Source organism: Sinohyriopsis cumingii, chromosome 5 (genome assembly GCF_028554795.1).
Source record: "Sinohyriopsis cumingii isolate HCF-2022 chromosome 5, ASM2855479v2, whole genome shotgun sequence".
NCBI classification, from domain to species: domain Eukaryota; kingdom Metazoa; phylum Mollusca; class Bivalvia; order Unionida; family Unionidae; genus Sinohyriopsis; species Sinohyriopsis cumingii.
Genome location: NC_142965.1, coordinates 93,427,841 through 93,441,712, shown reverse-complemented (window position 1 = coordinate 93,441,712; position 13,872 = coordinate 93,427,841). Strand labels below are relative to the sequence as shown.

Sequence of the window (13,872 nt, the reverse complement as noted above, 5' to 3'; positions counted from 1 at the left end):
GAGTCATGTAATTTTAATTTCTGAGATGACGCAGCTCTTTCATATCACATAGTTCATATTTTCTACAATGCCGGCATGTAGAGTGCAGCCTTCCATAACCATGCAGATATCATCTCATGCCAATTTGGATTCTTGCGATGGGATGCAAAGTTTCAAGAACAGTGTGGATTTGAATGGAATGAATACGCACTGTGTGACTAAAATGGTTATCATTCTGTAATGTTGGACCAAACATGGAAATTCCACAAGAGCAGCTTGACAGAAAGAAATAGGATTAATTGAAAGTCAGTAGTAGATTATAATTGGGCTTATACAAGTGCCAATGGGAAATGCTGACTTAAGGAAACTGTTCTTGTTTGTTGGTATTCACTGCTACTTCAACAAAAGGGAATGCAAGAGAATTGAACTAACTACATGAACAATTTCAAAGCAGGAGAGTGTAAAAAAAAAAAGGGACAATTAGAGCAGGACAATTCAAATCAAAATGGGAAGGAATACCAAATCCTTAATAAATTACCTAAAAATTACTCATGCCAGAACATCCTACATGGTACAAGTGATCTATCTACAAGTGTACTTAGAATGTTCTCTATCCTGATTTATGGCATGCCTTACAAGAACAAGATAGTTGTTTTTGTACACATGATTTTTCATCTTTTGCAGGTACAATAGCCAATATTTGGCCAAAATCAACTATATTATGTTTACATAACTTATTTTGTTGCATGCATTCCAATCTAGGAGGTAACAGCACATACATAAAGGCATCAGGTAACACAAGTCTATATCTATCATAGCTATAGTTATCAAAAGTCCCCATCCAAAGCCATCTTGTGCTATTTTCTAAAGATTTCATACATTTTATTCTTAAAGAACTTTCAATATTTGACCAAAAGTGTTCAGCATACATTTGTTTTCCTACATCAAACTAGTATAGTTCATAAAATGCCGCCCACATGTATGCGTTTCTATGGAAACACTGTGAGGCTATTCTTTCCTTTAGGTATCACGGTACCAATTGTTTTTCCATATACCTCAATGCTAATGTTTTGTGAAATAAATATACTTTCTGTCCTACTTGGGCATGCATGTCACACGCTGTCATATAGAACAATGCTAGATTGTCAATTTGACAATGACATAACCAGGTACTCCATTGCATTTAAGAGAGATAACTCTACTGGAACTAGACAGGGGTAAGAGTTATCTAGTCACAACAAGCACATTTTCAGTCATGTGTACCATATTTTAAAAAAATCATAAAAAATACAAAATATGATCTAGATAGAAATTAACACAAACTCACATGTTGCCAAGAGGCTCAACTTTTTTTTAAGCCAAACAGAAAGTACAAGTCTTACATAATGCACCAATCACAGCTAGTTTTGTTCTTTAATTCTGAATACAATGTTCCATACACCTTAAGCTCCGCCCACCTGGACTTGCGCAATTGGTACCGTTATACCATATACATTAGACATGAATACACATATATGTGCCAATGAGTTGTTCTCTGAAAAAAGGAAAATACTGTCAAAACCCCACATTAACACGACCCTGCTATTAACATGATCCAATTTTTTGGACCCCAATTATCGCATTACAGTGGGGTTCCACTGTATAGTCAGCAAAAATATTTTTCATGGTTGTTATGGATTCTATATTCTGTGTGGCAAGGAAATGTTTACAAATGTTGCTGGTTTCATAAACCTGAAATTATGTAAAGGTATGATCATTGCTCAGTACAGGAACAAATTGATTTTGCATTTCCATGTGAGGATGTGATCATTTGCAGTTAGATGTGCAGTCAACTTTACTCAGTTTTACTATACGAAATATGTGATCACCTGAAAACATTCTCTGGGTAGCTGAGTGGTCTAAGACACTTGCCTTTACAGATCACCGACATCTCACCTGTCTGCATTGGTTTGAGTATCGAGCTTAGCTGCCATGGGTATGTAAGAAAGTTTGCCAGAATCTTTCTATGGGTCAGTAGTTCTTCGGTTGGTTCTCCTTGGTTCTTCCTCCTCCAGATATACTGGCTGCCATGTATGGCTAGCTGATCGTGTGCTGCAAAATGGTTAGTCCATAATAACAACAACAGCAACACATTCTGTGCATGTTTTACACCATTTCGTCCATATGAATAGTTTATCGTCATAAGATATATAAATAATTGAGTATTTGTGGTAAAAGTTTTGGAATATGTACATCAGAAATCTTTCAGTAAAGAGTTTTATTATTGTACAGGGATCAGTATGCAAAATGGGAATTTACGATATACAAAGATATTATTTTGTTCTGTCTGCAGATTCCCCAGCAGAAGCCAGGTGTAGTGATTCCCATGGGTCCACAGCCTGTACAGCCAACCCCTCAACAGTCTGCTGTCAACCAGGGAATTCAAATCAGACCAATCATCAAGCAGGGATCCAACATACAAATAAGACAAGAAGGAGGTATCTGTTACTGTTAAAGGTTTCTGCTTGTAAGCTTTACTGATCAGAGTTTAGAAGCACTTAGGATGGTCTGTTGTCCATGTCGACATGTTCTTTAGTGCAGGTTTGTTATTGCAACTCCTCCTAAGCTACTTGGAGGATTGCCATGAAATTTTACACACACATTCATCCCATGGTCTTGTTGGTCCTAAATGAAACTGGTGCTGCTTGGTCATTTAATATGGCTGCCACATTATCAACATTGAAAAGCTCGTCACTCCTCTTGAATGGATTGTCATATCAACATGGAGTTTCACCGTAATGTCTTCTTATAAGGTCTAGTTGGTTGTAAATTAGAATGGGGCCAATCTGATATCCAAAGAGTTAGATGTTGACATAAAACACTTTTTACAAATACCTAAAATTTAATTTGACCTTAGACACTTAAAAAGTCTTCAAAAACTGAAGGAAACCTAAATAAATTTTAAAAGCCCTAAAGATTTGAACAAAATGATGAATGGCTCTACCCTGACTCCACAAAAAATGTTTTTTTTGTACATTGTTTTCATTAGGCTAGCCAAGTAGTGGAGATAGCACAAGAGTTTATTGGCACTTGCAGGTATTTGTTTTTTAATTCTGTATTATTTTTCATTTAATCTTTATTTTCATTTTATTTTGAAACAAAATCAAATCATACTTTTTCAGATTTTTAATAAATGTTATGCTCACGATGGAGATAATTTTGTAACTGGTTTGAAATTCAAAACTATATCAACATATATCCAGTATAGGCTATAAATGAGTCCTGGCAGACTGTCAAGTTCGAAAATAAGCAACTCAGAATGGAATAAAATACAAAACAGAACAGACCACTCTCAATGCTAATCACTTGTAAAGTGAATGACTGCTGTCAGCTACCTCAGCACAGCTGACCCTTGTCTCTGATTGGCTGATTGCTAATCCAACTTAATGTGCGTGTCCACTGACCTGACCTTGGTGTCCACTGACCTTGAACTGACCCATATCACATGCCCTGGCTGGACTCCATTCTTTGTGTAAACATCATTTAATTACATTAAACACCTAACAAAACTTGAGAAAAAAGACCTTCAAATTTTAAACTTTTATTTCACTTTTAATCCAGTTTCCAGTATGTCCACCAAAATGGTCAGCTTGAAAATCTTGTATTTACAACAGCAGGCAGCTAGCTTGTAAATTCTGTTATAGCTATTCCTCCTGAATGGATAATATTAATATGGAGTTTTCTTTAAAAGTCTTATGGTGTCTAGTTGCTTTTAAAAGAATGGTGCCTATATGATATCCTATCTGGCCAGTACAACATACAGCTTGAAAAGTCTTGTTATTGCTTCTCCTCCTGAATGGGGGGCTCCGAGTGGCCTAATGGTCCAAAGCGCTCACAGTTACGGATCACTGCCATTTCACCTCTGTGTGGGTTCAAGTCTTGGGTTCAGCTAATGTGGGTATGTGAGAAAACTTGCCAGTAGCTTCTCGTCGGTTGGTGGTTCTTTCTGGGGTTTTCCCTGGTGCTGGAAAATGACTTTAAACCCTACAGCAACAATCCTCCTGAATGGAAGATCATATTGCAATGCGGTTTTCATCAAAAGACCTCTGGGGGTGTCTAGTTGGTTCTAAATAAAATGGTGTAAATCTGATGTCCAATATAACTGCCACAACAGCCATCTTGATAATGTTATTGCTGCTTTTGAATGGATGATCATATCAGTATGGGGTTTTCACTACAAAACTGTGAATGGATGATCATATCAGTATGGGGTTTTCACTACAAAACTGTGAATGGATGATCATATCAGTATGGGGTTTTCACTACAAAACTGTGAATGGATGATCATATCAATATGGGGTTTTCACTACAAAACTGTGAATGGATGATCATATCAGTATGGGATTTTCACTACAAGACTTTGAATGGATGATCATATCAGTATGGGATTTTCACTACAAGACTTTGAATGGATGATCATATCAGTATGGGGTTTTCACTACAAAACTGTGAATGGATGATCATATCAGTATGGGGTTTTCACTACAAGACTTTGAATGGATGATCATATCAGTATGGGGTTTTCACTACAAGACTTTGAATGGATGATCATATTAGAATGGGATTTTCACTACAAGACTTTGAATGGATGATCATATCAGTATGGGATTTTCACTATAAGACTTTGAATGGATGATCATATCAGTATGGGGTTTTCACTACAAAACTGTGAATGGATGATCATATCAGTATGGGGTTTTCACTACAAAACTATGAATGGATGATCATATCAGTATGGGGTTTTCACTACAAGACTGAATGCATGATCATATCAGTATGGGATTTTCACTGCAAGACTTTGAATGGATGATCATATCAGTATGGGATTTTCACTACAAGACTTTGAATGGATGACCATATCAGTATGGGATTTTCACTACAAGACTTTGAATGGATGATCATATCAATATGGGATTTTCACTACAAGACTTTGAATGGATGATCATATCAATATGGGATTTTCACTACAAGACTGAATGCATGATCATATCAGTATGGGATTTTCACTACAAAACTATGAATGGATGATCATATCAGTATGGGATTTTCACTACAAGACTGTGAATGGATGATCATATCAGTATGGGATTTTCACTACAAGACTGTGAATGGATGATCATATCAGTATGGGATTTTCACTACAAGACTTTGAATGGATGATCAAATATTAATTTTGGCAAAATATCGAAAACTCACACCTTCAGAAATTCCAGTTAGAGATTAGGAAAAATACAGAAGACTTTGACTTGTATATACCATACACAAGTTGGATCCAAATGCAAAGAAATTTGATCCAGCTCAGCTGTTGCATAAAGTGCTAGCAGATAAGGGTCTGTGTTGTTTGTTCAGTGGATTATTCCAAACAGAAAGCATAGACCCAGATCTGCTGACACATTATGTAGTAGCAGATCTGGAATCTGCAGTTTGCAGTTGGATCCAGCTTCTATCCAAGTATATGCGTCGGGTCCAGTTTCATGCATCATAGACCCTGATCTGTCCTAACATAATACGTCTGCAGACAAGGATCTGTGTTTGTTATACTGATTAATTCTCACAAACTGCATTAACACAGATCTAAAAACATTCTGAATTTAATTTTTGAAGTCGTGAAGATTAGGGCATTCTGTTACAAGTGAAATGCTATGTAAGTCATTGAGGGATTATCCCATGTCCTTTCTTAATCATTGAAGGATAATCCTGTATCCTTTGTTAATCATTGATGGATTATCCTGTGTCTTTTGTTAAACATTGAGGGATAATCCTTTATCCTTTGTTAGTCATTGAGGGATAATGCCGTATCCTTTGTTCATCATAGAGGGATAATCCTGTGTCTTTTGTTAATCTGTGAGGGATAATCGTGTGTCCTTTGTTAATCATTGAGGGATAATTCTTTATCCTTTGTTAATCATTGAGGGGTAATCCTGTATCTTTTGTTCTATAGGGATGAAGATCATTAGTCAAAGTATTCCAGGAGTTGCTAGTAAGATCTTGCCAAGGCCAAGTCAGCTGACTAGCACATCATCAGGCACTCCAGTCATAGTGGTTAGCGCTAGCTCCAGTGGTAATACAACATCTACTGTTACAGTCCTGAATCGACCCATCACTGCTGTGGCAGGTCAGTGAAATTCATGAAAAGGTTTCTTGTTCAGAGTTTGTCAATGAGCCATATGCTTTCGGAATTAGGTTTTATTTATGGGATACCAGGTTTCATGGGGAACAATATTGAATGGGTTTCATGGATTTTATAGAAACCACAGATTCAGTGGCTTAACAAACATTTATTCATTTCTGAAGAAAATAGGATTCCTTTTAGTAGTACTACTGAAGAAAATGTAATTTTTTTGCAAAACCAAAAGATTGATACCCACAGTATTGTATTTAATATAAATGAATCATACAACCTTGAAATTGATTTATCTGAGGAAATACAAACCAGTTAATTTGAAAATCTAACACTTTTTAAATTGAAACATTTTAGTAATTTATGGATTTTTCAAAATAATGAACAAGTAACAAATTAAAATGGAGTGGATCAAAAGACACAAGATGGAATAACTTCCATGCTATAGTTTTATTTTGTACCAATTTATTCAGTGACAAGCAGAGTAACATGTGGAGAAAATTGAATTCAAAATAATGAACAAGTAACAAATTAAAATGGAGTGGATCAAAAGACACAAGATGGAATAACTTCTATGCTATAGTTTTATTTTGTACCAATTTATTCAGTGACAAGCAGAGTAACATGTGGAGAAAATTGAATTTTTGGAAGAACAAATACCCCTTGAAAATTTTTAAAGGCCCTGTAGCACTGTATGAAATCTGATATAAATTTTAGGTAAGTGTTTTAACATTTTGCAGGATGATTAAAAAATATTTCTATCATTTAGCAGCTGGAAAATATCTTTTTTAGTCCTATTAAAGAGTTATCCCCCTTGCAGTCAGTGGGTTGGGCCTAAAGGTGCAAAGCCTCTAACTGGTCCCAAAGTAATGCAATTAGATTTTCATATTTATTTAGAGCAAGATTTTATTTAACTAAGGATATGCATTTAGTGTATACTAGGACTTGATATCTAAGGATATGCAAGTAGCTTATACTAGGGTTGGGTAACTAAAGATATATAGGTAGTGAATGCTACAGCTGCTTATCTAAGGATATGCAGGCAAAGGATATACAAGTAGTGTATAATAGGGGTAGGTATCTAAGGATATACAGGTAGTGTATACTAGGTCTGGGTAACTAAAGATATGCACGTAGAGTTACTAGAGCTCAGTATCATTGGATCTGCTTGTGTTATATACTGTTGCTAGGTATCCAAGGATATGCAGATAGTATATAATGGAGCTGGATATTTGAGGATATGCAAAGTGTATACTAGGGCTGGGTATCAACAGCTCACTTAATATAGGGTACTTATCATGATATACAACTTGCATTGCACAATATTTATTGACAGTACACCATAAATTCTATTCAGGTATCTGTAAAATTTTATTGGTTTTACCTAACTTGAGCAATGCTTTAGGTACTTATCACATTAAAGTTAAGTACATTATTGGCATGTAGGAATAAATGTCAATTTGTTGAATTAAGAAATCGACAAATTCTGATGTGATTTCTATCTGTAAGCACCATTATGAGACTGCTCATAGGGGGTAAATTAACAGTTTTTTCACTAATATATCAGCTACTGGCCAATACTTTTGAATAAACTTGTTGGTGCCAAGGGATTCTAGTCTTATAAAGCAGGTGTGAAATGGACTTTGGGGCCAAATAAAAGGGGGACCAATGCAGAGACACATTGAAAAGTCATTTTTGTAAAACTTATCATTGTGGTTTGAAGATGTGTCCGGGGGGGGGGGCACTGATAGATACTATGATGTATGGATGGATGAATACATAGACATACATGTAGAAACATGTATAGGTATGTAGTTAGTTTTAACATTAAATTGATTACAGATTTCAGTTTTATATTTATCATTACTGCAGGTCAAGGTGGAACCAAAATTTTAAACATCCAAACCCAGGGAGGAAAGATCATTTCTGCTACCAAGGGATCTAGCCTTGTGACTGTCAATCCCAAAACTCTTCATCTTACAGCTGTCAAAGGAACAGGGTTATCAGGTAACATCATTTTTTAATGCAGAATTAAGACAAAGTTAGCAAACATTTGAACATGAAGAACAGCAGTTAAACTGAATTATTATCTTATTTCTTCTGAAATTATGACACTGTTCTTATGGTGTTAGATGCCAGGCAGATTATATTTGAGAAGTTAATTATTTAATGACTAATTACAATGTATCTAAGAAAAGCATGAGCACTAAGAGATTCTATCCACACACTAGATGAAGGTTATTTTGAAAGTTTGTTTAGTTTACTGTATGAAGTAGAGGAGAGGTACCATACTGATTTGTGCTTCAGTGTTGATATTAAAAGCATGTATGTGTACATACTGTCTTGTAGCATCTCGGTCATTCTTTTCTCCTAAGTCCTATGTTGGAGTAAGTTTCATAGTACATTCCATATGGGGAAGGGGCTAATGAGTTTATCTTTATGCATGTACATACCCCATTGGAAGGTACTAATGAATGTAACATTGTATGTGTACATTAGTTGTTCATACATTACCCTAAAGCACTCACCATTACGGATCACTGCTATCTCATCTCTGTCTGTGTGGGTTCGAGTCTCGGTTTTGGCCAATGTGGGTATGTGAGAAAGCTTGCCAGTAGCTTCTTGTGGGTCATGGTTCTTTCCAGGGTTTTCCTGGGTTCTTCCTCCACCGTTAATACTGGCCATCATGTATAGCCTATCATGTGCTGAAAATGGCGTTAAACCCTACAACAACAACAACATGCATAAGCATTACACCAGGAATCATTCAACTTGGTGGAGGTGCATCTTGATGAGTAAGTACTATACCCTCATCATGAAAGTACTGGGACTCATTTTTAATGATTTACCAATATTGCAGACCTGAGTGTTGTAGGCTTACTGAAATGACCATTAAATTTTGGTTTTGGACTTGTAGAACAAAAATACCAAAAATAAATAAATTTTATCATTGCCATCAAATTTTGGATACAGGTGATGCTTGATTTATGTATGTCATTGATATATTTTGTCAGGTTATGCTTAAATTGAAAGTAATGTAAATGCACTAATGTGAGCTATACTCAAGTCACAGCACTTGGCATCAGCAATGGTATACAAATATGGTTGATGGTGCATATTGAATGTTATTTCTTCATTGTAAATTATTTAAAAACGAAAGCACATTAATAATTAAGTTGGCATAAATCAAGCATCACCTGTATTGCTATGAGTAGACTTTGTCCAGATCTGGGTTTTCATATAAAAAATAGAGCTAGCCAGAGGGTACAGCAGGTGCTTTAATCTGCCAATGTAGTTCATGCCTGTATGGTAAAACTTATGGCCAATGTGGGTATGTGAGAAAGCTTGCCAGTAGCTTCTTGTGGGTCGGTGGTTCTTTCCGGGGTTTTCCCTGGTTCTTCCTCCACCATTTATACTGGCAGCCATGTATAGCCTATCTGGTGCTGGAAAATGGCGTTAAACCCTCCAACCATTGTTGCTCTTCCTAATATTACTATGTTAATCAATTCCAGTGATCATCTGCCTTGTTGGAAAATACCACCCTGTCCACCTGTTTGCAGTTTGTCTCCTTTATTACACCATCTAGTAATGTAGTATTTACATCCGTGGTTATTGTTATGATTTGATGATATTAAACTGAGGAACACAAAATACCAAAAATCTTGTCAGTTTTGTAAAATGTAACAAATAATTTATTTCCCATGAATACAAAGTGTACATTTAAAAAGATCTTACATTTTTGTGAAGTTAATCTCAAATAGTCCTGAAAATTCTATCAAAAGACCAAATGTATAAAATTCCAATTGAATTCCAGTGGTATTCAGATAAATTCTAATGTTGAATGTGTTGATGTACCCTTAGTCTCTAATGTGCCAATGACCTAGAATTTGTTAAGAGTCTGTTTAGTATATCGAGAATCCATTTATCTGGAGTGTTTTGGTCCGGTCCCAAAAAATCCTTTGTTATGCTAATTTTTCCCCTCTTATCTCCACCCCTGCTAAGTCGATAACCCTATTATATCAGGCATAAGTTTCGGTCCAAAGTAACATGTGGACCCACTTAATTTGACAAAATGTAACTTTTTATGTCCATCGCGGATATTATAGTTTGTTCCACATTACATCATGAATTTTATCAATCTGTAACTCGGTAAATTATCAGGTCAGCATCATTAAATTTAGCTAAAAATACCTAATTCGTTATACACTATATATCTCTAACGAATTAGATATTTTGAGCTACATTTAATGACACTGACATGAAAATTGACAGAATTACAGATAGGATAAAATTCACGATGCTTTTTGGAACAAACTATAGTGTAATTGCATTCCAAAATCGTCACTGTTAGTCTCCAACTTAATCCATACACAATTAACAGCTTTGCTTCTGAGTCACTAATAAAGTAAATAGTTAAAATGTAAACCTTAAAATTTAGCACAACTAGATCACATGACTTACAATCATCTATAAATAGAAACTGGCAAAATTTCCAACTCAACTGGTACCCACTCTACCCCCAACAAAAGACGTTATTAATTTGTTTTGAACACAAATAAATAAAAGCAAATTTTATTTTCTTTTAAATCATAGCACCCAGTATTTATTTTAATGAAGTTGTCCAGCGCTGTGCCATGATTACGAAACAGAAAGGAGACTGCTTTCAATTGCATTATTTTAGTTTGAATCGAATATCAAAGCCTTGCTTCTACCTTCTGGTGCTGTGTAGTTGCATACCATCAGTGATCAAAGTTGGGAGGGATATGCGACTGCAACTCTATGAATTGTTTAAGTCGGCTTCTTACAGAATTTGATGTTGAGACGGTTAACTTTAAAGACTTGAAACACATTTTACAGTTTGTCGGTACATGAATATCAGCAGCCTAATTTTTATTTTTCCGGAACAGAGGCAAATTGTATTTGTAAAAATTGGCACACCGGTATAAAAGATCCTCTGATGATAAAAAGAAGGGACCGATTTGCACGCAGTTTTTGGTCAGTTATATTAGTTAAAGCCAACACTAACAAAAGAAAATATTTTTACCCCCCCCCAGTCCAGTCCTATATGTACATGTACTTAAATTGGCCTAGATTTTGGTCAGTGTGGGAAAACAATTGCCTTGCTGAGGCTACCAAAGGGATGCAGTTATTCACGGAAATAATAAGAACTTAAAACCACTGACATTCTTACAGTAACTTAAGTGTTGTAAAAATGTTTGACTTGTTACTTAATCTCTTTTAAAAGACCTCCAATCTTTTTCTTCCCTGCAACCTGGTATGACTGAATTATTATTTTTATAGTGCATTAGAAATGCCTTTTGTTTTTAATAACATTTTTGGTGCTTCAGATGCATAATCATTGTTCTGCAGTCCGTCTGATTAAAATCAGATCTGCATGCAACCCTGATATCTTGGGAACTTGTTAATTTGATGCTTTTTTACACCCCCAATGTAATCGAGATAATCGGGTTTGACTCTAATCCAAAATGCTATTGACTGAAGTCGCCATAATTCCAAATTAATGTGTTAGTCCAAGAATATTATTGAGCACTTTATAATTCCAATGAATAGTAATTTGAATAAATATATCCACCCAAATTAAAAAACTGAACACAGCAATAAGACTGACTCTACTTTTGATGTTAAGGTAAGAATGAATAATATTTTATGTGAACAATATTGATATAAAATGCTAAGATACAATAATAGAGTCAGGATAAAGGCCAGTCTCCTCTCTAAAACAAGTTGTCAAGTTTAGGAATTTTCAGGTGGAAAACTGATGTCCTAGGCTCAAATTCAAAGAATATATTTATCTCCAGTAATAATGATCTGAATATTTAATATATAATCTTAGAGAAATATTAACTATGTAGTATTTTTACAGAATAAATGTCACTGGTCAGGTAGGACATTAACTTGATTTTAGATTAAGGTCATTTGCAAAATACAGTTATACATAACATACAGTCATTAAGAAAAGCTAACAAACAACACATATTAAGTATACATAACACTATGTAAATGATGTCAGGCTGTTTGTCTACTGGTATGCACTTGCTTGTTTTTATTGAATTGAACTATAACTCATTGCATCCCTTCTGTTTTGTTTCACATGTCTTTCCACCTAACAGTAATACTTTTCAACCAGTGACCTATTTATGCCACTTCTTTACCTGTTATTTACAGGACCACATACAAAAATTTACATATCAAATTGGAACAATGGTACGCTGTGGTCATTCTGTATTCTGATGATTTCAGTCATACTTCTTCCATCCTAATACAGGTCTACAGTATTTTTTTTAACATTGCTAACAAGTTCTTGCCCACTTCTTTCCACTGAGCTATATTACTACAATTTCTGTGTAAATGAGCAGAGAATTTATAGAAATTGAGCAATTTTTCACTTGAACTTAATGTTAATAGCTACACAAATTAGAGTTGTGACGAAATGTAAATTGTTTTCAGACATAGCAAAATGGTGATCATGTCATCAAATACGTTTTTATTATGTATGAAATTGTTAATAATATTTTGGTTAGATGGGGTTTTTTTTCTTTTCTTTTTCTAAGGTACCAAGCCAAATGTGATAGTTGTTCAGAAAACCCAGGCAAAACGATCTGTTCTGCCAACAACTCCAGCATCTGGTTTAAAATCAGCTACATCATCAACAGTCATCTCCAGTCCATTTGAACGGGTGAGCGATGCAAGGAAATGTACCGTTTGAACATTCTGAGATTCAGTTTATTAACAAGAAAAAAGGTCTGAAGAGAGAGAAAAATCTTAAAAAGCTCCACATTTTAAATTAAGTGTGATTGAATGATTATGGTGCATGCCTTTACTGATCACTCGTATCTCATCTCTGTCCATATGGGTTTGAGTCCCTGCTTGACTGCTGTTGTATTTGGTAGATGTCAGTCAGGAGAGTGATCTCAAGCCTGCCAGGACATTTTGTTATTGTTGTTCAGTCTTTTAATCACTTGTTAATATATACCTGATTATAGAGTATATAATTTCAAAGCAGCTCATGGCATCAAACATTTGTTGTAAATGTATGAAAGGAAAATGAAAAATCACAGAAATAACTTGAAAAGTACAAATTGTATCTTGAAAATTTGAAATAATAAGTCGATCCCTGAATGGAATAAGTGCAGTAAATTGGTACACAAGGTTATAAACAGCCCTGGAATATATATATATATATATATATATATATATATATATATATATATATATATATATATATATATATATATATATATATATGTATATAGTCAACAGACTTCACTGTTACTAATTCCACATCTTTTTCTGTATGTAAGGAATTAGTGAGTTTTCTCCAGAAGCAAGATCCCAGTAAGCAGTACGTAGTAACAACAACAACAGCTAACCTTAGCAGGTCGCTGTCAGAGAGGAGGGTAATTGTCACCACCCCTGCTCACCAAGACCATGTTAGGCAGGTAAGATAGTAAATGCTGAAGTTAGAATGAGAATAAATCATAGAAGAGAATGAATTGTAGTTTGTATCCTTTTCCCTCCATAAAAGGTACATTTGTTTTAGTTAGTCAGGCCTTACATTCAAGAGTGAATTTCGCAAGTATGTATGATTGTAAATTTTACACAAATATTCGTAGAAGCAATTTGATGACCTGCATTCATAATTGTAAAATTATTTGGTTCCCACATTACCAGGTAACTGGGAACAAGTCTACAGAAAGAAGAGGTTTGTACCC

General features: G+C 35.0%; 1 protein-coding gene across 1 annotated transcript in view; it reads left to right on the top strand.

Annotated features, from left to right (window-relative positions):
• Positions 1–13,872, top strand: part of LOC149799777 (uncharacterized) — a 109,088-nt gene that overhangs the window by 33,517 nt on the left and 61,699 nt on the right. The window contains exons 9-13 of the mRNA XM_089959163.1: positions 2,312–2,456; positions 5,960–6,133; positions 8,012–8,146; positions 12,712–12,836; positions 13,462–13,599. Coding sequence (XP_089815289.1) covers positions 2,312–2,456; positions 5,960–6,133; positions 8,012–8,146; positions 12,712–12,836; positions 13,462–13,599 — 717 coding nt within the window. The remainder of the gene's footprint in view (positions 1–2,311; positions 2,457–5,959; positions 6,134–8,011; positions 8,147–12,711; positions 12,837–13,461; positions 13,600–13,872) is intronic.